This window comes from Oncorhynchus keta, chromosome 2 (assembly GCF_023373465.1).
Source record: "Oncorhynchus keta strain PuntledgeMale-10-30-2019 chromosome 2, Oket_V2, whole genome shotgun sequence".
Classification (NCBI taxonomy): domain Eukaryota; kingdom Metazoa; phylum Chordata; class Actinopteri; order Salmoniformes; family Salmonidae; genus Oncorhynchus; species Oncorhynchus keta.
The window spans coordinates 69,249,514-69,277,104 of NC_068422.1; the positions used below are offsets into that span (position 1 = coordinate 69,249,514).

The 27,591-nt window shown below is 45.5% G+C and overlaps 1 protein-coding gene across 8 annotated transcripts in view; it reads right to left on the reverse strand.

Moving 5' to 3' along the window:
* LOC118359337 (centrosome-associated protein CEP250-like) overlaps nt 1-27,591 on the reverse strand; it is a 216,902-nt gene that overhangs the window by 165,575 nt on the left and 23,736 nt on the right. For all 8 annotated transcript variants that reach the window (XM_052481654.1, XM_052481617.1, XM_052481645.1 and 5 more), the window contains exon 4: nt 12,459-12,532. In XM_052481654.1, coding sequence (XP_052337614.1) covers nt 12,459-12,532 — 74 coding nt within the window. The remainder of the gene's footprint in view (nt 1-12,458; nt 12,533-27,591) is intronic.

Below are 27,591 nucleotides of genomic sequence, written 5' to 3' on the forward strand. Positions count from 1 at the left end.
GGCCGAGCCGATCCGTGCCCTTATCAAGTACAATGGCTAAGAGTGTCTGACTTGGCTGCTTCAAATGAGAAATGGAACTCGCCACGGCCTCGGATCCTATCAGCACATCAACCTCCTACATCAAGCATCCGGGTGGCTGGAAGAATGATGACCGGGTATTGTCGTTTTACAGTGAGGGTTTATATATACACATGTATATAACTATAAAGTCAACTCAGAAAGCTGTGTGTGCAGAAGAGAGAGAGGGGAAAGAGAGGGAGAGTGGAGGGGAAGGAGAGAGAACGAGAACACACGTCAGGGATAAGACACATGATGAGTGGGCCGGCCTCAAATAGGTAAACAAATCAATCATGTGTGATAAGTGTGGGTTTTATCAGGGCTAGGCAAGGCCAGACTAAAGCGTCCCTGTGAAGCCCATGGCGGAATACTGGAACACAAGGCTGCTGTTCCACAGGCCTCCACACACAGTGCTGCTCAGGTTAATGGTAGTCTGGCTGATTCCAAGCTAGGCATTTATATTAACTCTATAAACCAGACCACTGAAACACAACGTACCCATGGACATGGAACGGATCTGGATGATCCCACCATGATACAACAGCAAAGACTATTGTATTCCCCATCAAAGAGTCCTATACAGCAGCTGAGAGTGGTGGTTGTTTACCAGGAATGGAGGAAGGGAAATTATATCATTAGAGAGAGAGTGCAGCCTGGCTGTCTTTGTGCCGTGTGCTTTTACATGGACTGCCTCCATCATTCATGGATGGGCCCATTTGTGTCTGTGTGATTTCGGGTGCTGTTACTCAGTGAGCTAAAACCTTCATGCCGTTACAGCAAGATTGCCACTTTTATGAGAGAACATGTTGTGTTGAAATAAATGCTCGGCCTCTGATACGTACCTCAGGGTCAAAGAGCGCAATGAATGTGAAGGGGATTTTCAATAGGGCAGCAATCTAGCCGCACTTCCCATTCATACGCCTCCATTAAAAAAGATCCACACTGGAGTGTCTCTTCCAACAGCGTCTCCATTTTCCCTTCAATCACCCAGCACCAGTGTCTGTCTCTTTTCCCCACTTCTTGAGACAGGTTTATTGTTGAACACTCACCATGCAACACTTGACATTATAAATCTATTATGGAAAAACTATAAGGGAAAGTAATTACATTGTACCAGGTATGTGAGTACAGAAGTTTAAAATTGAACCAATGTTACTTCTGTTTTCCAAGATAAATACAAAATGATGATTGCTAAAAATGGAAGGCTAATTCCAACCTACAAAAGGTTCATTAAGTCCACCACTTATTCATAATCACAGGGGAAATGTATTATGGCTTATTCTTAAGGAAATCTTAAAGAAAACATTGAAGGAGTAGTTCAGAAACAAGACAGTCATAGGAAGAGCAGAACGGAGATTGAGAATGTGACAGGGAGAAGAAAACATTCTGTTTATGTCTTGTGAGAGACAGCTCAAAAAGGGAACACTAAAATAACACATCCTAGATCTGAATGAATGAAATATTCTTATTAAATACTTATTTCTTTACATAGTTGAATGTGCTGACAACAAAATCACACAAAAATTATCAATGGAAATCAAATTTATCAACCCATGGTGATCTGGATTTGGAGTCACACTCAAAATTAAAGTGGAAAACCACACTACAGGCTGATCCAACTTTGATGTAATGTCCTTAAAACAAGTAAAAATGAGGCTCAGTAGTGTGTGTGGCCTACACGTGCCTGTATGACCTCCCTACAACGCCTGGGCATGCTCCTGATAAGGTGGCGGAGGGTCTCCTGAGGGATCTCCTCCCAGACCTGGACTAAAGCATCCGCCAACTCCTGGACAGTCTGTGGTGCAATGTGGCGTTGGTGGATGGAGCGAGACATGATGTGCTCAATTGGATTCAGGTCTGGGGAACGGGCAGACCAGTCCATAGCATCAATGCCTTCCTCTTGCAGGAACTGCTGACAAACTCCAGCCACATGAAGTCTAGCATTGTCTTGCATTAGGAGGAACCCAGGGCCAACCGCACCAGCTTATGGTCTCACAAGGGGTCTGAGGATCTCATCTCGGGACCTAATGGCAGTCAGGCTACCTCTGGCGAGCACATGGAGGGCTGTGCGGCCCCCCAAAGAAATGCCACCCCACACCATGACTGACCCACTGCCAAACCGGTCATGCTGGAGGATGTTGCAGGATGCAGAACGTTCTCCACGGCTTCTCCAGACTGTCACGTCTGTCACATGTGCTCAGTGTGAACCTGCTTTCATCTGTGAAGACCACAGGGCGCCAGTGGGGAATTTGCCAATCTTGGTGTTCTCTGGCAAATGCCCAACGTCCTGCACGGTGTTGGGCTGTAAGCACAACCCCCACCTGTGGACGTCGGGGCCTCATACCACCCTCATGGAGTCTGTTTCTGACCGTTTGAGCAGACACAAGCACATTTGTGGCCTGCTGGAGGTCATTTTGCAGGGCTCTGGCAGTGCTCCTCCTGCTCCTCCTTGCACAAAGGCGGAGGTAGCGGTCCTGCTGCTGGGTTGTTGCCCTCCTATGGCCTCCTCCACGTCTCCTGATGTACTGGCCTGTCTCCTGGTAGCGCCTCCATGCTCTGGACACTACGCTGATAGATACAGCAAACCTTCTTGCCACAGCTCGCATTGATGTCCCATCCTGGATGAGCTGCACTACTTGAGCCACTTGTGTGGGTTGCAGACTCAGTCTCATGCTACCACTAGAGTGAAAGCACCGCCAGCATTTAAAAGTGACCAAAACATCAGCCAGGAAGCATAGGAACTGAGAAGTGGTCTGTGGTCCTCACCTGCAGAACCACTCCTTTATTGGGGGTGTCTTGCTAATTGCCTATAATTTCCACCTGTTGTCTATTCTATTTGCACAACAGCATGTGAAATGTATTGTCAATCAGTGTTGCTTCCTAAGTGGACAGTTTGATTTCACAGAAGTGTGATTGACTTGGAATTACATTGTGTTGTTTGTGTTCCCTTCATTTTTTTGAGCAGTGTACATTCAAACACAGTTTTTCACAATTCCTGACATTTAATCCCAGTAAAAATTCCCTGTCTTAGGTCAGTTAGGATCGCCACTTTATTTTAAGAATACAAAATGTCGGAAAAATAGTAAGAGATAATTATTTATTTCAGCTTTTATTTCTTTCATCACATTCCCAGTGGGTCAGAAGTTTACATACACTCAATTAGTATTTGGTAGGATTGCCTTTAAATTGTTTAACTTGGGTCAAACGTGTCGGGTAGCCTTCCACAAGCTTCCCACAATAAGTTGGGTGAATTTTGTCCCATTCCTCCTGACAGAGCTGGTGTAACTGAGTCAGGTTTGTAGACCTCCTTGCTCACACACGCCTTTTCAGTTCTGCGCACACATTTTCTACAGGTTTGAGGTCAGGGCTTTGTGATGGCCACTCCAATACCTTGACTTTGTTGTCCTTAAGCCATTTGCCACATCTTTGGAAGTATGCCTGGGGTCATTGTCCATTTGGAAGACCCATTTGCAAACAAGCTTTAACTTCTTGACTGATGTTTTGAGATGTTGCTTCAAGATATCCACATAATTTTCGTTCCACATGATGCCATCAATTTTGTGAAATGCACCAGTCCCTCCTGCAGCAAAGCACCCCCACAACATGATGCTGCCACCACCATTCTTCATTGTTTGGATGTTGTTCTTCGGCTTGCAAGCCTCCCCCTTTTTCCTCCAAACATAACAATGGTCATTATGGCCAAAGAGTTCTATTTTTGTTTCATCAGACCAGAGGACATTTCTCCAAAAAGTATGATCTTTGTCCCCATGTGCAGTTGCAACCCGTAGTCTGGCTTTGTTATGGCGGTTTTGGAGCAGTGGCTTCTTCCTTGCTGAGTGACCATTCTGGTTATGTTGATACTGGACTCGTTTTACTGTGGATATAGATACTTTGTACCCGTTTCCTCCAGCATCTTCACAAGGTCCTTTGCTGCTGTTCTGGGATTGATTTGCAGTTTTCGCACCAAAGCACATTAATCTCTAGGAGACAGAATGTGTCTCCTTCCTGAGCCTTATGATCGCTGCGTGGTCCCATGGTGTTTATACATGCGTACTATTGTTTGTACAGAAGAACGTGGTACCTTCAGGCGTTTGGAAATTGCTCCCAAGGATGAACCAGACTTGTGGTCTCCAATGTTTTTTCTGAGGTTTTGGCTGATTTCTTTAGATTTTCCCATGTTGTCAAGCAAAGAGGCACTGAGTTTGAAGGTAGGCCTTGAAATATATCCACAGGTACACCTCCAATTGACTCAGATTATGTCAATTAGCCTATCAGAAGCTTCTAAAGCCATGACATAATTTTCTGGAATTTTCCAAGCTGTTTAAAAGGCACAATCAACTTAGTACATGTAAACTTCTGACCCACTGGAATTGTGATACAGTGAATTAATTATAAATTAAATAATCTTTCTGTAAACAATTGTTGGAAAAATGACTTGTGCCATGCACAAAGTAGATGTCATAACCGACTTGCGAAAACTATAGTTTGTTAACAAGAAATGTGTGGAGTGGTTGAAAAACGAGTTTTAATGCTTCCAACCTAAGTGTAAACTTACGACTTCAACTCTACAGTATTAAGCTCTTGAAACACTGTGTCTCCAACACAGAGTTCAAACATTCATCAGACACCTTAACAAAGAGCATCACCAGCCTGAAAACCCACTTGTGGCCAAGACATTCATTATTGTTCCATTGACATAACTAGAGGCCAGAGATAACATGCTGATTGACTGAGGGTATCAAATAACATGGCTTCTATACTGAAGAGAAATCTAATTAACTCAACAAATTAACTGATGGCATAACACTCTAACAGCCCATCTGAAGTGCTCAATGGCTCTACTCATCTTACGAGAAGCTATACTCATATATTCATTCGCATGTTCATTTAAACTGCCGTTACTGCAGTAGTGCAGACACTGAGCCCCGCTAACTAAACACGAACTACAACCTCTTGCATAGTCAATACTATGAAAGGGGTATTGAGACTGACACATAACCATATAATGTCTTCCTGCTTAAATGAGTCACCAGAAGAGGCACTGTATGTGTCTGTGTACTGGCAAAGGGCTCAAAGACACATCCATATCACAAGGAAAACATAAGCCATCGTGGTAAATAATGCTTTGGTCATTTATTTTTTCGAACACACCTCTTTGATACAACATTGTGCACATAAGTAGTGCAATAACAGCATTTAAAACATTCAAACTTGAAAACATGATGAACACCACTGAACCATTCACAGTTAATTAGGCCTACTCCTTATTGGAATTGTGGGAGTCTGAATGCTGTATACATTGATATGCTGCATCACAGTACTGCTGATTAAGATACTGCGATATTTTCTCCTACGTTGTTCGGGATACAATTACTGCTTGAAACTATTTTGGGGTTTCAACGTGAAGTGTCTATTCAACAAGCCAAAGTAAACATCTGCTGTTTGTATTATGCAGTTACTAGGGTTTAGGATTTTATTTGTATACTTATTATTTGTATTTTATTTAACCTTTATTTAACCAGGAAGGGCTCATTGAGATTTGAAATCTATTTTTCAAAAGCGTCCTGGCCAAGATAGGCAGCACCCAGTCGTTACACAATTAGACAGACGACATGAAAAACTATAGGTACTAAAAAAAAAACACAGAATTCACAGGAGTATAACAAAATCATAAAACAGCTAATTAAAAACATTGACAGGTCAGGGAATCAGCCTCAATCGGGACAAGTTCTGTTGCAAAAGCAGCAGCTACTCTCCCTGGAGTCCACACAAAAGCACAAAACATGACATAACACAGAACCTTAATAGACAACAATAGCTTAAGGACAGAACTACATACATTTTAAATATACTAGCAAGCACAAAACCTAAGCAGACTGCAATCATACATTATTTTGAGTCTCTTTGGTCCGTTCGTACATTGTTATTCGTATCAAGTGTGCCTATGAAATAGTTGAGAAACTTGGTGATCAAGACCTCCAAACACACAGTTTGAATCTAAAGCAAAGGTGGGCCTGTTTCCGAAACAAAGTATCCTTTTGGAAGCCCAATGTCATGTCTTTCCGTTTCTGTCTCTCTCCCATTTCCCTTTAAATGCAGTTTTATTTGCTTTCCCAAATGCCCTGATATTTTTTTTTTCAGACTGTGGATATATACAAGTGGCAATGGCAGGCCACTCAGCTGTCCTGTACAGACCTCCAACAGAACTTCAAACCAAAGTTAAATCAGATTTTAAATTGCTTTTCTTTGGCTTTTTCAGAGAACAAAATGAAATTCTATTCCTGTTTGATGAGAGCACAAGAAGTGTGGAGGTATTTTCAGGGCTTTAAATCTCCTTTCTCACTTATGCCAGAAAAGCTCCACACGTCAGTTCAACACATAAATAAAAACAAGAGCAACAATTTCACTGACAGGGGCCAGGTGAAAGTAATGTGCCACATAAAATAATGATCAATGTGACTGTCACATAGGCTACAGTACATTAGATTTAAAATAAAAAATAAAAATAGGGCAACTAAACTGTGAACTAACGATTGCTTGTCTCGTTAGAGAAAATTAGGGCGAAATGGATTTAAAAAACACAGATCTAGTTATATTTGACATTGCTAATTTAGCCAATGACTACTACTCTGAGTTTGTATTGTCAATTATAGTCTCAATTGCACTTTGCGATTTAACTACATGAACACTTGGGAAATTTAATGGGAAAAAAAACAAACACTGCAAATGCCATTTGTTATACATTGCTCTTGATGACCTGCAGCTGATATTCAGAGCATGTGCGTTGGTGTGAATATTCAACATTTCATTGAGAATCTCATTATCATGCATGTGAATAATGAAAGGTCTGAGCGGCATAATTAAGCCAGCAGTTAAACGTTAATTCCTGATATAATTGCGATTGCAAAAATAACACATACGTACACACAGAAAATCTTTCCAATCACACTGCGCCAATATACACAAAACAAACAAATGTGAATCAGAAACGATAATTGAGAGCAGCGATGAATTAAATGGATACGGATAATGATCACGGCGCTCTAATTAACAGTGGCTGTAGCAGGATCCGAAGGCTGTAAGTACAGTATAGCCTAGCGAGTGACAGTCCAAGCCCGAGCCATGGGCACACACAGCACGGATACAGAAGCAAAGCCAATATTCCCATGGAAGAATCTTCTGTCCATCCCATACTGAGATCTGATCACTGCAATAGAGAATCCTGCAATGCCTGGAGTCAAGGTGACACACCCTGTGTGAGTGTTTGAGCTGTATACCAGAAAGCCATCACACACACACACACAGCGGTGCCCGCATCATCTCTGAACTCTACAATGGTTAGCTGCTACCAGGAAAGCAGAGAGGAGTAGGCAGCAGATGCCCCTGGGCTCAGTGGGAGGAGGGCACACTGGTCCTGTGTGTGACGGGGGGTTCTGTCCTGGCACACATACACACAGCGTCCCCAGCTGCCATCCATCCATGTGTGGGACACATACAAAGAGAGGAAAAGCCACCAGGTCGCCAGCAATAAGACGAGGACAAAAAAAAAAAAGAGGTCTGGAGGCCCTGAGGAGAAATGTATTTTTCAAACACAGCGAAACCATCCAAAGTTTGTCTCTCTATGCCCAACACCGTAGTGCAGAAGTGGGCGTGTTTTTCTCCAACGCATGTCGTCTGTGGCTTTCTGTCTCTTCAACAATGTGGTATTGTCACTTCAGACATTAGCCACAGATCAAGTATGCAAAACAGGCTGATGATTACAATAACCCGGGGTGAGGAAAAAAACAGGGACAGAAGGCTGAGGAAGAAAAGGCTCAAATAAAACAGTCGTGGTTCAGATCAGACAACATGGATGCTTCCGGGTTTTCTCATAGTTCTGGTCCGGGTTGTAGCAGTGCTGAGGTGAGGAGGACTTGGCTGGGCTGGGTTGCCATGTTGCAGCCCCTGGGTACTGGAGGCTGTGTGGAGGGGAGCCGACACACATGCCTTCAGATGCAGCCTCTCCTCCCTCTTCTCTCCTCTCCATCCCGGCCGGCCGGCGCTGTTCTGTCTTCTTCAGACTGACTCCTGAGGAAACCCTCCAGATGAGGATTAGCTACCAGCTCCTGTGACAGGCAGAAATCTCAAGTCCAAAAGCTGACATCAAAGAAAGCCAGAAGAGGCAGGACCATATTCTCTCGCAAAGACAAAACAAAAGTCAAAAAGCACAGGGGCTTCCCATCACCCGGCCCACATTAGTGTCCTTTAATTTATTATAGAAAATGTGATTCTGCTACTGTTCCTTTGTAAAGGGGGTTTATGTGCCCCTCTCACCACATCTTCCATCACACCAACCCTCCCCTTCCCTTCCTTAGCCTGCCTCCTTATCCCCCATCAGTCTGTCAGCCATGGTACACACAGCCACCAGCCCTTTTGTGAGAATAGAGTGTGTGCTTGTTTTGTATGGGTATGGTGTGTGTGAGACTGTGTGTGTCTGTGCCAGCCTGGAGAGGAGGGGAGAAGAGAGGGTGTAGAACAAAAATATCCTCTTTGTAAGTTATGGGAACACTGAGACAGACGCAGGAGCTCATAAATTATACGCTCCATTTGCATATTCCTGGCGTAAGACATTATGCAAATAGCATTTAATTTGCATAATGGATGCCTCTTGTTGCCTCAGTTGCCTCATGGTCCTTTTTATTTAATAATGGGGGAAAAACTAAAGGGTGTGAAAGAGGAGAGAATAGCGTGATTCAGCCCTGTGGAGTGGTGTGCCAGCACCCCGTCTCACCATTCTATCGCAGCCTCCCCAAAACACCAGCGCCAGACGGAGCCACTGCGAGGGATCTCGCCGCCCCACCAAAAGACAGAACAGGGAGATCGCAGGGAAAAGAGTCAACACTAAGAAAATCAGCAATTAAACAGCTTACGACCAGACCCATATCAAATCTAAACACATGCAGGGAGAGAGGGGAATGATAGACTAAAGGAGCAAGCCTACTGTATATCCTGAGGCACCTGGTAACCTGGCTGTGTGTGTGCGTGAGAGAGAGAGGGGGAGAGAGTTGCTGTGTCTTAATGAGTCTGTTCTACCTTGACTATTAATGCGAGCAGCAGCCTGGCTAATTAACGGCACTTGGCAGACCCCTTTCAGAGGGAGGGGGGCATATTATTTAATAATTAAAACCCGCTCTGTCTCTCATTTTTAACCTCATCAGGTCCGTTCAGAACGGTCAGAAAAAAATAAGACAGAAAGCGGTGTGGCCAAGATAATTACCTAATCAAATATGACAGATGTAGCTAATTCAGGCTAATTCTCAGCGAGGTTCCCCGAAACCGCTAACGACAAGAGAGAAAAGATAATTACCGCACGGTACATAAGGAGCGCTATTAGAAAACCGACCAAAAATATGGCAATTTATTTACAACTTTGATTCGTTATCCATTTAATCCTCGAAGTTCGTTTTAAAAAATGGGAAAAAAGCTAAACAGATGGTCATAGAAAAGAGTGAAAAGGCAAGACAGGACAGGAGAGTTGGTATCTGCTGGTGTGAAAGTGTGTTAGTTTAGAGACAGAAAGAGAGAGAGGGACGGAGAGAGAGAGAGGGAGGGTGAAAAAGGGAGGAGAAGGGTAGATAGAAAAAGGGGTGGGAGGTGATTGCAGGAGGACTTTGATTATTTATAACAAAATGCCATTGCAACATCCTGCGGTGGGATCAGACAGCAAAACGTCAACTGCGATCAGCTATAGTCCAATAAGCAGCCTGAGATCCTTCCCAGTGTACAGTGGGGTAGGGGCACTGCTCACTCACGTCTATAACACTACACTACACCAGAGCTGCTGGCTGCAGGGCTGGCTATCTCTCTGCTCCTCTACTAGCACCAGCCAACTTGGAGGCTAGCTAGGGCAAGGTAGAGGCACAGACGGTGCCAGGCAGAAGGGGGTGCGGGGCGCGACACAAAGCTAGCCAGTCTATGGGAGATGTTAAGAGCAATTAATCAGCTTTTAGAGTCAATTAACCCGCATGTTAATTAATGTCAAGCCTATAGAACAAAAGGGGGATTCGGGCGGAGAAGGAGGGGAGGGTAAGAGAGGGAGAGGCAGAAGAGAGGGGGTGGGCGAGCGAGAGAAACAAGCAGCGAATGCAGATGATGGCAGAGAGAAGCTGGCACAGTGCCATCCATTCAGTGGTAGCGCCAGGGCGGACTCGCGTTCGCTCTCGGGGGTAGGCAGCTAGATGTAGACAGGGAGACGAAAAGACCCCCGCCTGATTTGGTAGCTAGTGCCACGCCAGGGTTGGGACTTTATTGGGGAGGGTGGGTGTTTTACAAATAGTAGAAGTTAGAGTGCGGATGCGGATGCGGATGGGGTTCTGGAGCCAAGGCTCAACGTCAAGTCAACGCCACCGCAGAGGAGAAGAGGAGAACATCTGCTGCCCCAGATTACAGAAGAAAGGAGCCTTCTGACGATGGGAAGAGAAGAGCGGTGAACCTGGAGGAATTTCAGGGGACACCTTGGGGGTTGGGATGGAGCGCTTGGCATAGCATGGTGGCAAGGAGTGGAGGGAGGACGTATCGGCTTGAAAACAAAAAACAAAAGACGATAGGTGGCCCACAGCGCAGGATGCCAGGGGGCTGGCGAAGGAGCCAGGGACCAGGGGAGATGAAGGAAATGGGCTCTGCCACAAGGGACTGGTGGGGGAAGTGGAAATTTGAGAACAACCAACACAGAGAAACTTGCAGCTTGTGGTGTTGTCCTAGAGATGACTGGGGGGTGGGACAAAAATAAGCGCCTCCCTCTCTCTCTCTCTCTCTTGCTCTCCCTTCTCAAGCACAAGCCCCTGTGCCAGGCAACCGACCAGCCAGCCAGGCAGCGTACGCCATGCCAACCTGCTCATCGGCAGTCACGGCGCACCCTAGGAAAACACCGGCGATGAAAACACACCATGTCTATCTGAAAGGTGGCATTACGGATTTGCGGGAAAGTCACCGCTTCTGAGGATGCCCGGGAAGCGGTGGTGATTTGGTACCCACGATCTTCGAGAGGTGTACCAGCGGGAACGCGGTGGCATCTGTCGCGGAAAAATGGAAGGGGGCGAGAGATGGTACACAACGATCAAGAGCAAATCAACACGATTGGGCACCCGTCGTGGGTCGCTTGGCAAAGATAAAGAAAGCCAAGTGCAAACAAAGACTATCAAGTGTTTCAAATGACTAATTAGAACAACAAAAGTTTGCTCTGTTAATTAGCGCGACGGACAGAATGAAAGGAACGGGAAAGATTACAAACAAAACAAAGAGGGGAAAACAAGACAAAACAAAAGCGGCAAGCTGTTCTGTGGGGAGGGGAGTGTGTGAAGCGGGTTTATGTGCCAACCCCCCCACCACACCATTTTCCTCCAGCTTCCATCAAGCCAGCTGGCAGGCACTGCAGTGAGGAATGTCTACCATGGGCACTGCTGCCTGCCTCCCTGCCGCAGATGCTGCCAACCTGCCAATCGCCTGCCACAAGAGAGGAGGGAGGAAGAAAGGACCTGAGGGACTGTGCCAAGGTCTCAACAGCAGCTGTTTACAAAGACACACACACACAAAAAGAAAAAAAACTGCAAACATGAATATGCATACTAATGAACCGCCAACACAAATTATAATCAGCGGACAGACAGGAATTCATTTACTTTTCTCTCTGCGTTCGTTTAAATTGTACTTTTTGTTTTTCGCCAACGAAAAACTTATCGCGCATCATGGGTTCTTCCAGGTGTGTGGGATTTATGCGTGACAGGAACAACTTCTTGAAAAAAAATATATAATAAAAGGCAAAAACAGAAAGAATGAAAATCTACTTCAGCAGCAAGCAAAGCTATGCCAGAGAGGCAGGCGTGTGTGTGTGTGTGTGTGTGTGTGTGTGTGTGTGTGTGTGTGTGTGTGTGTGTGTGTGTGTGTGTGTGTGTGTGTGTGTGTGATTTATCTACATTCACAGCAATCACCAGGGAGATGAATGGCTCAGGCTGTAGGCTCTATACAGCATCCACCAGTATGGGAACCAGATTGAGGCGAGGGGGATGCCACACAGACAACAGACATGCTGGAACTCAGTGGAGGGGGCAGGGGCACAGGAGGCAGGGGGACAGAAGCAGCAGCCCCGGCTGCAGACACACACACTGGTGGGGTGTGGAGGAGATACCCTACCTCAGCTGGCCTGCCTGCAACTCTTCCAGGCTGGGGTAGGGGGGCCTTGGGAACACTTTCGGCACCCCCTCACCCACGCTTTTTAGTTTGCCCCCTCCTTGCCAACCAACCAAAGGAACTACCAAACTCCACCCTTCCAGTGTTTTTATTGGCGTAAAGTGGAAGGGGTAAACTATGAGGAACAGATGCAGATGGGGTACCAACCGGTTCGGGTCGCGGGTCTTGGTACTTACGGGGTCCGGAGGAACGTTGCCGTGGTTCCCGCGAGGTCCACTGGCATCGGGCACAGAGCCAAGGATAGGCGCCGCTGCAAACAGACAGATTGGAGGGTTTCGTTAAGTTCACTAATTGCACCGGAATAATTATAACATTTAGTGAGAAAGAAATCAACATCAGCCATCAGCCATCACAAATGGATATCCCAAACTTTTTTTCCCCTCTTGTTGGACAACAGGGCACGGTTGTGGAATATGAATAATTGAAGAAGCCATCCAAAGGGAGGGATTATAAGATCTTTGTGCTTCCTACACTGTCTTGGCATACACCACCAAGATGTCAGAGCCAGGCTGCCACCAGTAAGGAAAGGCTGGTATGGATGGTGGCATCTTTTTGGGCATCTACGCTGCGGTCGCTTAAACCGCGATGCAAATATACACAATTAAAGGTTTAATTCTTAATTCTGTTGTTTTTTCCCGTAACCTTCACGGCGGAACGCGTGTGGATATTATAATCTTTCGGAGCTAATGAGGTTTGGATGATCGGCCTTTTATTTAATTCCATGGGGGATGTTAATTGCGCCACGTCTTCATTACACAAATGGATTACCAAAAAATGAGAGCTCGCAGCAGAAAACAGGAGGGAGAAAGGGGGGGAAATTGAGAGAGAAATTGAGAAAGGGGGGATATTTTCCTTCCTTCTTTAATAAGACAGCATTCAAATAATGCAACACTACTAACAAACAAGCAGAGAAAAGCTCCTGCAATGCTTGGCAATGCTAGTCTCTTCAAGTGCTATCCTGGAAAACCTGGTCTCTGCCTCCTCTCCTTTCCTCTCTGCTCTCTACAGCTCCAGTCCTCAGCTCTGGGGACTTTGCCTTCACTTCTCTGGATGTGGATCTTACAAAACAGGAGTGAGAATATACCCTGCCTGGAATTTAATTTCTCTCAATTGGATATTATTAGTGTTCTCCTATAATTAGTATTGAGCTTTGTTCCAGTGGTGTCTGTCGTTGGCGCCGGGCGAAGCGGAATGGAGAGGAGACAACAGACACTGTGGCGGGCACAGGCTAATGTCCTCTGTGCTTAATCATCCTTCAGCAGAATGCTTTTATGCATATTTCATTTGCATATCATTAAATCGCTAAGGCACATTGGCAACTGGCAGCGGAGAGCGAGGGAGTGGGAATGGAGGAACCCAAAGTGTAAAAAAGGAAAGAGCGACTCATTATGCGATGGCAATCTTCAAAGCCGTGCGCCTGCTTTCCGGCAACCTGCCAATTCGTTTTAATTCAACGTTAATTAAAAAAAGTGGGCGCGCTCAACCTTTCCAACTCGGATTAATTGAGTGTCTTCCAATCTGCGCAGCAAGGACTCGTCATACATACAGTATGTGTGTGTGTGTGTGTGTGTGTGTGTGTGTGTGTGTATGTAAATGATGTGGATATCTATGGTTATAGTCAATTATTGCAGGACGATTTGGGAAAAAATGTAATCCCTTTAATTACAGCACCTTGTCACAGAATGGATTTTTCCCCCCTATTTTTTCACAGAAGACTTAGCGGAGAACAAATCGCAAATATGTTTTCTGTGATCTCTGGATATCATTAATACAACAAAATTATGTTGATGAGGAAGCGGGCATTTTGCTCTTAATTATGTTTGACCTGCTGTAATGGTTTAACATTCTCTACTTGGCAAGGCGGCAAGCTGCGACTGGTAGCGGGCGGGCAGCGCCAGCAGGTCGGGGTGTGGGACCAGGGGAGCTGAAACCTGGTGACTTGCGGCACAGGGATAGGCGTGGGAATCGCTGGGGGCATTCTGTAGCAAACCTTCACCATGATGTCCCTGGGAAAAGACAAAACCAACCGCCCACACATGCTAACCCCCCCGATCTGAAAAATAAATGTTGTGTAATTTATGCGCAAATTAATATGCTTGCCTGGACTCTGATTGCCTGTATTAAATCATTACAGGCGATTAATCTATTGTTTCTGATTCCAGAAATCTCCCCCCCTTCCCTCCCCCTCTGTCCTTTTGTGATGGGACACAAGGGGTGCATTGTTGGCTCTCAAGACACACACACACACACACACACACACACACTATTAATTAAGGCGTACAGATTGTGGACCGTTTCTGTCTCCCCCCACCGTCTGTTTCAGTTCAACATAAAACCAATCGTGGGACTTTGCTAAAGATGTTTATTTTTATCATATTTTATTTCTCACACTTTCTTGTCAATTTTCAATATGATAATCAAAAAAAAAATATATTTTTTTAAAGAGATATTTTTTTTTAAAGAGAGATATATATATATATAAGGATTTTTTCCCCCATCATAAATTCAGTTAAAGTTACTAAGAATGTTGAGGCCTTTAAACCCCAAATAAAGGAGGATCTGATCTTCGCTGTGTCGTTTAATTCAAAAGAAAAAAGAAACGGCGGTAACTCCAGGTAAAATAAGCCCCTTGCAGAGAGAGCAGCGCCCGCCTGGCTCAGCTAATTGTGGATGCCCAAACTTCAAGACTTCCTGGCTAGGTCCGTCCCCTTGCGAGGCAAATCCCCTCAGGCCATATGCAGGAATATTCAAATGAAGCGAGCTTCACACACCGCACAATTAGCGTTGTTTAGTATTTTGAGTAATGAGAGCCGGAGGGGTAGTGTGGGCGGAGGGGCGGTACGGCGGGGAGCAGGCTGGCAGGAGAAGCCCGGCGCAGCATAGCGGGTATCAGCCTGGCGCTCTGCAGCCGCAGCACATGCAGATGTCGCTGTAGTTCTTCCAAAAGCTTTCCACCAGCCAGCCAAGAGGGAGGGGAGGTAACGAGGTTCTCGTTTGGCATCGCACACACCTCCGCCGTATGTTTGAAGAAGTCATGAGTGTGTGTGAGGGGGGAGTGTGTGGGAACGAGGCTGGCAGCCGGGGGCGGAGGAATTAAGATGGGTGAGGGTGGGGCTGATGGGTAAGAGGTAGGGGATCCCTGTATGGAGGAATGTGGACATAAATAATAGTGGTGAAACGTGGGCAAGATAAAGCCTAACCGACAGGATGACTGTGTGCTACTGAGTGTGTCACATGGTGTAGGCATTATGCAGAGTGCTCATATTAATATGCATAAGGGGCCTCTTTATTATGCAGCAGGGTACACCCCTTACCACTTACTAGTCCTTCCATTTCATCATTTGGGAGTCACACTGGAAACCCACCTGAGTGGCGCAGCGGTCTAAGGCACTTCATCTCAGTGCTGGCTGGCAGGCAGGTTTTGGGGAGCTTTTAGTCATTCTACCCTCCAACACCACTTGACCTTGAGAGAGAAGGTCATCTTGCTGTAAAAGTAGAGCCACTTTCCTCTGTACAGTGGCAAGAAAAAGTATGTGAACTATTTGGAAAGAGCTGTATTTCTGCATAAATTGGTCATAAAATTTGATCTGATCTTCATCTAATTCACAACAATAGACAAACACATTCTGCTTAAACTAATAACACAAACAATTATACGTTTTCATGTCTTTATTAAACACAGTGTGTAAACATTCACAGTGCAGGGTGGGAAAAGTATGTGAACCCTTGGATTTAATAACTGGTTGACCCTTCTTTGGCAGCAATAACCTCAACCAAACGTTTTCTGTAGTTGCGGATCAGACCTGTCAGGAGGAATTTTGGACCATTCCTCTTTACCAAACTGTTTCAGTTCAGTAATATTCTTGGGATGTCTTTTGTGAACTGCTCTCGAGGTCATACCACAGCATCTCAATCGGGTTGAGGTCAGGACTCTGACTGGGCCACTCCAGAAGGCGTATTTTCTTCTGTTGAAGCCATTCTGTTGTTGATTTACTTCTGTGTTTTGGGTCGTTGCCTTGTTGCATCACCCAACTTCTGTTGAGCTTCAAATAGCGGACAGATAGCCTTATATTCTCCGGCAAAATGTCTTGATAAACTTGGGAATTCATCTTTCCACCGATAATAGTAAGCTGTCCAGACCCTGAGGCAGCCCCAAACCATGATGCTCCCTCCACCATACTTTACAGTTGGGATGAGGTTTTGATGTCGATGTGCTGTGCCTTTTTTTCTCCACACATAGTGTTGTGTGTTCCTTCCAAACAACTCAACTTGTGGTTTCATTTGTCCACAGAATATTTTTCCAGTAGCGCTGTGGAACATCCAGGTGCACTTTAGCAAACTTCAGATGTGCAGCAATGTTTTTTTGGACAGCAGTGTGGCTTCTTCCATGGTGTCCTCCCATGAACACCATTCTTGTTTACTGTTTACATATCGTAGACTAGTCAACAGAGATGTTAGCATGTTCAAGAGATTTCTGTAAGTGTTTAGCTGACACTCTAGGACTCTTCTTAACCTCATTGAGCATTCTGCGCTGTGCTCTTGCAGTCATCTTTGCAGGACGGCCACTCCTAGGGAGAGTAGCAACAGTGCTGAACTTTCTCAATTTATAGACAATTTGTCTTACCGTGGACTGATGAACATCAAGGCTTTTAGAGATACTTTAGTAACCCTTTCCAGCTTTATGCAAGTCAACAATTCTTCATCTTAGGTCTTCTGAGATCTCTCAATGTTGACAAGAAAAAAACAATAATTTGTGTGTTATTAGTTTAAGCACACTGTTTTGTTGTGACTTAGATGAAGATCAGATGCTACTGCTAATCTCTGTTCATCATATATGCATCATATATGTCACTTTAACCATATCTACATGTACATACTACCTCAATCAGCCTGACTAACCGGTGTCTGTGTGTAGCCTCGCTACTTTTATAGCCTCGCTACTGTATATAGCCTGTCTTTTTACTGTTGTTTTATTTCTTTAACTACCTATTGTTCACCTAATACCTTTTTTGCACTATTGGTTAGAGCCTGTAAGTAAGGATTTCACTGTTGTATTCAGCGCACATGACAAATGAACAAATGAACTTTGATTTGATCAAATTTGATAACCAATTTATATAGAAATCCAGGTAATTCCAAAGGGTTCACATACTTTCTTTTGCCACTGTACCTCCAGAGCAGAGCAGCCTAAGTCATTACTCGCCTACTGCAGCACAGAGAGGCCAGGCATGGCACAGTGCATGGGGAGGGGGACAGAGACACTACAGCCTGGTTTCAGTGGTACACATATACTGTACCAAACTGTAGATGAAAAGTCTAGAAGATTCTATCATTGGTAAATAACTTAGTTAGCAGATGACCTGTGTTCACCTGGGATGTGGCCAAAGTGACCAGAGAGACACTTGGTCACTTGAAATACAACTATCAGATGACCTCACTTATGATGAAGAGTATTTTCCTCCTCCTCTACCAGATTTAATATAGCCTAATGAACTATGTATTCATGAATGAAATAACCATTATATTGGACACATGGGTAGGCATGTATACTCCCTAAATAGCCTAGCTATCACATGCTTAACTCCATCCAGTGCACTATTGTTCCATTGTGAATAGGGTTGACACACTGACACCTAAAGCACATTTCAGGTGCCTAGCACCGTGGGGCTCGTCACCATGTGTAGCCCAGTCACCAGCCAGAGGTTTACAGCCTCAAGGCCTTTGAAGTAATATAATAATAATAATAATATATGCCATTTAGCTGACGCTTTTATCCAAAGCGACTTACAGTCATGTGTGCATACATTCTACGTAAGTAAACGTACAGCTGCATGTCTCTGTGCTACCATTAAAGAGGTGACAATGTGACTATATCCTCCCAGTGACTGATGACCGTACACAACCAGACAGGCCTTCTCAGGTATCAGGATCAGTCCCTGGCTCAACACTGTTATTTCAGGACTCGCACTCTTCTTCAGGCGAACCCTTGGTTGTTGGGGTCAGTGGGTCTTAGCAGGGTATATTGTTACATGGTCAGTCTGCCTTACATCCAGGGGAGTTCCCCCACAACAACCCACAGCCTCTAGCCTCCTAGACCTGGATTTCCCAGAATACGTTGTGGGAATCATTGGGACAGAGTCACTGTGTCGCAGTCTATAATTCACTGCTACCATTCACAGGGGCTGAAAGAGAAAATCGGTGGATATTAAAATAAGCAAATTAGCATGAGCATTAGGCAGCAGGTAAGCATGCTTGATGTTATTGAGTGAGAGTGTCTGCACCTCAAATAGACTGATACACTCAGATGCTCTCCAGCACAACCCAAAGAGCCCTCAACAACCCTCCTCCACCATGCCTGTAGTGTTAATACACACAGCTAAACTGAACTCCTGGTTTACTAACCACTCTCCTCTTCCCCTTCTCTTCTCCCTCATTTTCTCTCTGACTAATGAGTGTTCGTGAGGCCAAACAGGGGCACTGGAACCTCACCTAAACATTTCCACAGCAGCACCGCTTCACCTTGTGGCCTCTCACACTACGCCGTGCGGCTACGGGGAACGCTGCCTACTGTTAAATCTGCACCACTGTGTGTGTGCTACAGCTCAGGCCCAGCTGAGAGCTAACACTATATATTTAACCACTGCCCAGTCCAGGCCTGCACATTAATTGGTTCCTGGTAATTCTATCAGATTAGTATTAATACGGTGTCACTGAGGCGATCGAGGTGACCTGCACTGTCTCACTGGCTTAATATAAACTAGCGTGACGGTCAACTGTCAATCATTCGAGACAATATGATAATAAGCCTTTAAAGTTGGGTAGAGGATGTTATTAGCATGACTGTCATAACAGCGGAGCTGCATCGGAGGGCATTTACAGATGAGGCTGGGGAGGGTCTGATTCAGACTCCATTCCTCTGCTAGAACAGTATGAGAAATTATCCTGAAATGCATGTTGCATCCTCAATATCAACAGAGAGCAATAGATATCCCTGAACTGGGCCCTCATACAGTACAAGCTGGTCTTCATACTAGTTGTTGTAACTCGTACAGTAGACTATACCTTAGCTACATCTCAACTCCCCATCTGGTCTTAATGAGTGACTGGGAGGGAGGCCTATGACCTTGGACTAGCAGGAGGTGGTGTACAGTAGTCGTCAGCTGACCATGGACGTGCTACAGCAGCAGAGCAGTGCTTACAGCAGAGTGGTTGTCAGAAAGAGATATAAATATAGACACCGTGACATCACTGCGTGACTATACTGGCTGGCCCCATGTGAAGCTGCTGCCTGCCCTCTTCACTGGGAATAGACTCCCCTGAAAGGAGCTGTACAGTACACACAGGCTGACTGAAGGGGAGGAAGAAAGGAGAGCCTGGGAGATGTACTACCTTAATGTCCATTCTCAGTTTGTGTGCCGAGTGAGAAGGTGACAGAGAGATAGAGTGTGTGTGTGTGTGTGTGTGTGTGTGTGTGTGTGTGGTGTGTGGTGTGTGGTGTGTGGTGTGTGTGTGTGTGTGAGAGAGAGAGAGAGCTAAGAAGACAGCAGCTGGGAGGATATGAGAGGCCTGACATGGTCTCTGATCAGGCCTAAGAGAGAGAGCCAGGGAGCGAGAGAGAGAAACTGAGTGTCTGTGCTGAATCCCATAGGGCCTGAACCGGGAAGCTGGCAGGGGGGCCATTACACGCGTGTCTCTGACAGCTCACTCTCTCATTACAGCAGCAGGCTGCCTGTAGTCCCCATGCTGCTGCTGCTACTACTGTACTGTACCATCTCATCCAGCACTACTACTGTCTCCCTCCTATACATACTCATCATCACAGCTTCAGCCACCACTACTACTCCCACTGTCTACTGCGGACTCCCCTAATCACCTCCACCACAGCTTTTACAACCACCACAACCCTCTGCCATGGATTCTACCATGGATTCTGTTTCTATGGTGTCTATTATCTTTCTCCGGTATACAGCTGCCAAATAGAATCTACCTCGCCAATCCCCTGGCTCATAGGCACACCTAGGCTGCATCCTCCCATCGTAGCTGTTTCAGTCGAAGGAAATGCTGATTCTACTTGGCCATATTCTCTCTGTCATTGACACCCAACAGCTGCCAGAGGCACAGTGCAGCGCTGCATGCTGGCCAGCCAGAGTCCATCCCAGAGGTGAGCCTAACCCTGGCCTAATGGATCTACTGCAGCCCTGATCTAATAAGACCTAAGCCGCTCAAACCGACAAGGGGAAGCACTTCAAGTTACGTGTTCCACAGAATTTACAGTTCTGTCAGGAGAACCCTGTCGGCCCAGAACTCCCCACCCATCCAAACGGCCTCAGAATGAGAATGAGATGAGAAAAGGCAAGAGGTCCGCTCATAAGAATAGACATAGGCTGGGAGATGCATAACAATATGACCTCTGCTAGCTGAGGAAAAAATTTGCTGCCTCCACAGTTTACTGCTAAAGGGCAATGACAGACTTAATTGGATCGAAAGAGACATTTCTTCAGGTTTTTTTGGCAAATCCCACGGCTGAAGTTGAGCAGAGGAACTGCTCAAAAGAGGTAGCCAACTTAAACAAAGGCTCTCTGAGGCACACAGACCTGCATCTGTAGCTGTTTAAACACTATACGCACGAGGCCCAGTTGAACACTGCTCGAATCATTCATACAAGGCCGCAGTGCAAATAAAACTAACATGTACTGCTCCGAGCTGTCCTCCATCCAGCCCAAACCTTTTTAAACTCGCCATTGTAATGAAAAAAAAATCACAAGCATATAAAATTCCTCAATATAAAGCCAAACACCAAAGATAAAAAAAACACACACAATCCCTACAGCTGTGGCAGTCTACAGACCAGCCGTGTTGAACTTGTGAATCCGACCTAGAATAACACTTTCACGCCGCAGTGAAATATATGGCCATCTTTACTGGGAAACACTGCTTTTTACGGCAGTGTAGCCTACCTGACACCTGAGTGGGTGCGAGTTCATGTGTGTGTGTGCAAGTAATGTCCTTCCTACTGCAGGGAATCATGTTCACATGCACTCATAAAGAGAGTAGCATAGCTGGGTGAAGCTGCAGTAACTTAACTACTAACCCTCCCCTTGCTAGGGGACTTGGATTGTAACTCCAGCAGTTGTTCCTCTCTTAAGTCCAGTCTTTTAAATGACTGGCACAAAAGACGCCATAGAGGACCTTGAAGACCTCTTTCCAAAGGCCAAAAGCATGAACCCTTTTTTCAGTGCCAATCTGGAGCATTACGCCGATCACAGCGAGAACACAGAGGAAATGTGTCTTTTACAACTAACACCGCTATTATTCCATTTTGATTTCTCCATACTTTATGGATTTGCCTTCTTTGCGTCCCGGCTCAGAAGAAACGGATCATTAAAAAGGAATGTCTATTTTTCCTTTTCTTTTTTAATGTGGTGGACAGGGATATTAGCCAATCCCTCTGTTCAGCAAGTGAAAGGCCAGACATCCTCCTGGTTGGCTGCTGCTGCTCTCTGGTCATGCTGGCTTCATTAGAGCCAGATTCCTGCCATCACAAAGAGACCATGCATATCAGAGACCAGCAGAAGGACCAGGAGGATCGGGGAGACAGGGGAGACAGGATAGAAAGATGGGGGAGTGAGGGGAGAGAGGGAAGAAGAGTAGAGGTTTATGAGAGCGTAATAGTGGGTACCAAAGTGGGTGATGGAGAATGAGACGTAACTAATTGAACTTGAGGGGATGGAGAGATGAGACAGAATGAGAGAAATAAACAGGAATGAAGTCTGTGGAAAGATAGAGAGTTAAGAAGAGAGATAACAAATGGTAAATTACCAGATCCACAGGCTTTACCAAGCATTGATCCACGTCCTAACGCCCGTCCCCTCACAAGCACAGACACACACGCACATAACCACACACTCAAACGTGTTCCTCCACCCCAATGTGATTAAGAGCATGGTCTATAAATCAATGCGTAGTGAGGAAAGACAAAGGCCACGACAACTGGTTGAGAGCCCCAGATCCACTCTGGGTGGGGCCTGGTTGATTTGTTAATGGTACATAATAGAGCACATTTTCACCAAGCACGTTAAATCATGCACCAGGCACGTTAAATCATGCACCAGGCACGTTAAATCATGCACCAGGCACGTTAAATCATGCACCAGGCACGTTAAATCATACACCAGGCACGTTAAATCATACACCAGGCACGTTAAATCATACACCAGGCACGTTAAATCATACACCAGGCACGTTAAATCATACACCAGGCACGTTAAATCATACACCAGGCACGTTAAATCATACACCAGGCACGTTAAATCATACACCAGGCACGTTAAATCATACACCAGGCACGTTAAATCATACACCAGGCACGTTAAATCATACACCAGGCACGTTAAATCATACACCAGGCACGTTAAATCATACACCAGGCACGTTAAATCATACACCAGGCACGTTAAATCATACACCAGGCACGTTAAATCATACACCAGGCACGTTAAATCATACACCAGGCACGTTAAATCATGCACCAGGCACGTTAAATCATGCACCAGGCACGTTAAATCATGCACCAGGCACGTTAAATCATGCACCAGGCACGTTAAATCATGCACCAGGCACGTTAAATCATGCACCAGGCACGTTAAATCATGCACCAGGCACGTTAATCATGCACCAGGCACGTTAAATCATGCACCAGGCACGTTAAATCATGCACCAGGCACGTTAAATCATGCACCAGGCACGTTAAATCATACACCAGGCACGTTAAATCATACACCAGGCACGTTAAATCATACACCAGGCACGTTAAATCATACACCAGGCACGTTAAATCATACACCAGGCACGTTAAATCATACACCAGGCACGTTAAATCATACACCAGGCACGTTAAATCATACACCAGGCACGTTAAATCATACACCAGGCACGTTAAATCATACACCAGGCACGTTAAATCATACGTTAAATCATACACCAGGCACGTTAAATCATACACCAGGCACGTTAAATCATACACCAGGCACGTTAAATCATACACCAGGCACGTTAAATCGTACACCAGGCACGTTAAATCATACACCAGGCACGTTAAATCATACACCAGGCACGTTAAATCATACACCAGGCACGTTAAATCATACACCAGGCACGTTAAATCATACACCAGGCACGTTAAATCATACACCAGGCACGTTAAATCATACACCAGGCACGTTAAATCATACACCAGGCACGTTAAATCATACACCAGGCACGTTAAATCATACACCAGGCACGTTAAATCATACACCAGGCACGTTAAATCATACACCAGGCACGTTAAATCATACACCAGGCACGTTAAATCATACACCAGGCACGTTAAATCATACACCAGGCACGTTAAATCATACACCAGGCACGTTAAATCAGGCACGTTACACCAGGCACGTTAAATCATACACCAGGCACGTTAAATCATACACCAGGCACGTTAAATCATACACCAGGCACGTTAAATCATACACCAGGCACGTTAAATCATACACCAGGCACGTTAAATCATACACCAGGCACGTTAAATCATACACCAGGCACGTTAAATCATACACCAGGCACGTTAAATCATACACCAGGCATGTTAAATCATACACCAGGCATGTTAAATCATACACCAGGCATGTTAAATCATACACCAGGCATGTTAAATCATACACCAGGCATGTTAAATCATACACCAGGCATGTTAAATCATACACCAGGCATGTTAAATCATACACCAGGCATGTTAAATCATACACCAGGCATGTTAAATCATACACCAGGCATGTTAAATCATACACCAGGCATGTTAAATCATACACCAGGCATGTTAAATCATACACCAGGCATGTTAAATCATACACCAGGCATGTTAAATCATACACCAGGCATGTTAAATCATACACCAGGCATGTTAAATCATACACCAGGCATGTTAAATCATACACCAGGCATGTTAAATCATACACCAGGCATGTTAAATCATACACCAGGCACGTTAAATCATACACCAGGCACGTTAAATCATACACCAGGCACGTTAAATCATACACCAGGCATGTTAAATCATACACCAGGCATGTTAAATCATACACCAGGCATGTTAAATCATACACCAGGCATGTTAAATCATACACCAGGCACGTTAAATCATACACCAGGCACGTTAAATCATACACCAGGCACGTTAAATCATACACCAGGCATGTTAAATCATACACCAGGCATGTTAAATCATACACCAGGCATGTTAAATCATACACCAGGCATGTTAAATCATACACCAGGCATGTTAAATCATACACCAGGCATGTTAAATCATACACCAGCGGTCCCTTTGTGAGCAAACAGACCTTTAATACAGAAGTCCACTGCTTATTCTTTATGCCCTCCTTCCAAAGCTCGCCACTGAATTGGATTTTCTCAGCACTGTTTTCTAATTTGAAACATCCATCATTCATTATTAAAGAAAGAGAAGAAAGAGAAGGCTTGCCTTCGGCAGCTCTAGTAACCCCAACACCTCCTCCCCCCCATGCAACACTTTTCAGCAGCCTTAGCCCTTCACTGCAGTTAACTTTACTTTCACCATCTCTGCAGAGCTGGTCAATGTAATGACACATAAATATGGTGTGGCTGTTTGACTGGTGAGCAGCGAGTGCTGAAACGGTGATTCAGGCAGTGCGTGTGTGTGTGTGTGTGTGTGTGTGTGTGTGTGTTGTGATGGATATGCCACGGCTGCCAGACAGTGGGTGAGTGGTAGCTGTGAATGGCTCATACAGAAACAGAAGGTGGTGGTGCGTTTCTCCAAAACCCCAGGAAATCCTTGGTGTTAATAAAAGCCCCTGTGTCCTTCAGTAATCCTGTTCTGTATTATCACCACGCTGCAGCTAAATGTTGCAATTAGCCCACCCTTTTTCATGCAAATCAACTTGACAGCCCCACAATCAGTCGGTTACGCCAGCTCTCGCTCTCCCTCCTCTCTCCCTGCTCCCTCGCTCCGCCTCCTCTCTCCCTGCTCCCTCGCTCTCCCTGCCCCCTCGCTCTCCCTACTCTCTCCCTGCTCCTTCGCTCTCTTTGGCATTTGCGGCGGTCGCCACATTTCCATTATGTATAATATCAGTTTGGAATATGCACGGCTCAACGCCGGGCCGCGTGTTGATTAGTGCAACATTACATATGTTAAGTCCAAAAGGGAGTCATTTGCCTCACTCATGCTCCAGTGCACCTCTATGGTCAGCCTGAAAATACTACCGGGCTCATGTTAATAAGCATAAGCTGCTCCCCCCAAACATGGGAGAGTGGGGGTGAAGAAGGGGGGCGTTGGGGTTCTTTTGGGCTTTCAATGGTTCATGTGTTAAAAGATGGCCTACATGCTGTGTGGCCTGCACAAAACAAACAGTGCTCAACATTAGTGTTTTACAAGTGCTGACAGTTCTCTATTGTATATGTTCCTGTGTGGGGTCTGAGCTGCACAATGGATCCCAGGGCCCCCCATCCAACCCCCCCATTTCTAAGAGCCATCATTTAGGAGCTATGCAGCAGCCCTGCTAGTCGTGACAGGTGGTGCTACTGCCTCAGGGCACTGAGGCTATGCTTTGTTGCAACTTGGTCATTGGGATTATAAATAGACACCATTTGGCCATTGGAGGAGTCCCATCACAGAACTGCATGGGCGTGTGCTGGCGTGATGGATGGATGCGGCTTGATTATCATTAAAAAGTAATTTACAAGACAAATAGGGACTAGCTTTTCAAATTATGGTTACTTTATTGCTCATTTGGGTTTGGAGACAAAATGTAGTGCGAACAACTGGCCGTTAGCTTGCCTTGAAGATTACTACAGAGCTGTACAGGATGATAGGTCAGCACCGTGAGCAGGTGGGTTGACGTTCTGGGAGGTGGAGGGTGGAGAAAGTGGGTAGGGAGGGCAGTCTCTAGCTCGCACCAGGGATGCTGTGCCCTTGTGTGCATGACCAGAAAAGGCCATTTAGTCTCATGGTGGTGCTGATTCATTAACATGCTGCCCTTCCAGAAAAACTCTCCAAATTCATCTCTTCATCAAAGTCCTTAACAAAGTACAGAGGCGAGATGGGGAGCCTGCCGGCAGAATAACAGGGAAATAACCACGTGATCTTTTTTTTCTGAGGGTGAAGTAAATTAAAGCTGACAGAAATAACATCGGGGGAGAATTTAAAAGAAGATTGGAAAAAACGAGGGATAGATGAGAGAGAGACAGAGAGGGAGGGAGAAGTGCTACAAGATGGCTCTCTGTGCCTTTAAGCGGAAGTCTCAATCTCACGTAGTTTTGTTCCTTAAAAGGAAATCAGAGGGCTCAGCTAAGGCATTGCCTTGAAAGTCATGAATAAACATCAGATTGCTTTTCTGCGCATACATCACAAGAAGACACTACCTAATGGAGGAGGACTCCTCGCCCTCCGTCACATGAAAAGGCAGTGAAATTACCCACCAAACCATGCAGCCGCGTGGCTCTAAAATGGACCGCTGAGAGAGGGAGGGAGGGGACAGAAGAGAGGAGAGGAATATTTTACTAAAATGGCTCCCTAAGATAACCATCTTTCTAAGCTTCGGAGCACTCTATGTTCATGACAGAAAATAAATAAAATAATATATGCTTGCTACAATAATCACTTGCAATGAGAAGAATTCAGAACTGCTTTGCATCTCGAGCCAAAGCCATTTCTCCATTCCTCCATTCCCCTTTTGTCATCAAAGTTCCGTCCTCATCATTCTGCCGCCACATTTAGGAGCAGTTGCCATTTCAGAGCGGCCATTTAACAAAGCAAAAGAGTATTATTCTGAGTCTCTAAAAGAAATGAAATGCATTTATCAGCGTGTCTCTACTCTGAGAGGGAGAGTGAACGTGTTATGAGGAGCGGAGCGGTTGACTGGCTGCAGTAAAATGTCATCTCTCTCCACACTGGGCCCACTGATAAGAGCAGCTGCCTAGTTCACACTGTGTAGCCACACAAAATGGACACGCTGCAGAGGAGAGAGACCTGCCTGGGAGAGAGGGGCAGACAGAGAGAAAGAGGAGGAGAGGGAGAAAGACCGAGAGAGGAGGAGAGGAAGACAGAGAGAGGGGGGAGAGAGGGAGAGAGAGGGGGCGAGGAAGACAGAGAGAGGGGGGAGAGAGGAGGAGAGGGATCAGGTGAGAGAGAGGGAGAGCGAGAGAGATAATGGAGGAGACAGATAAATACAGTGACAGAGAGAGACACAGCGGTAGTACAATGAAAAAGTGATAATGAGAGAGAGAACAAGAAAG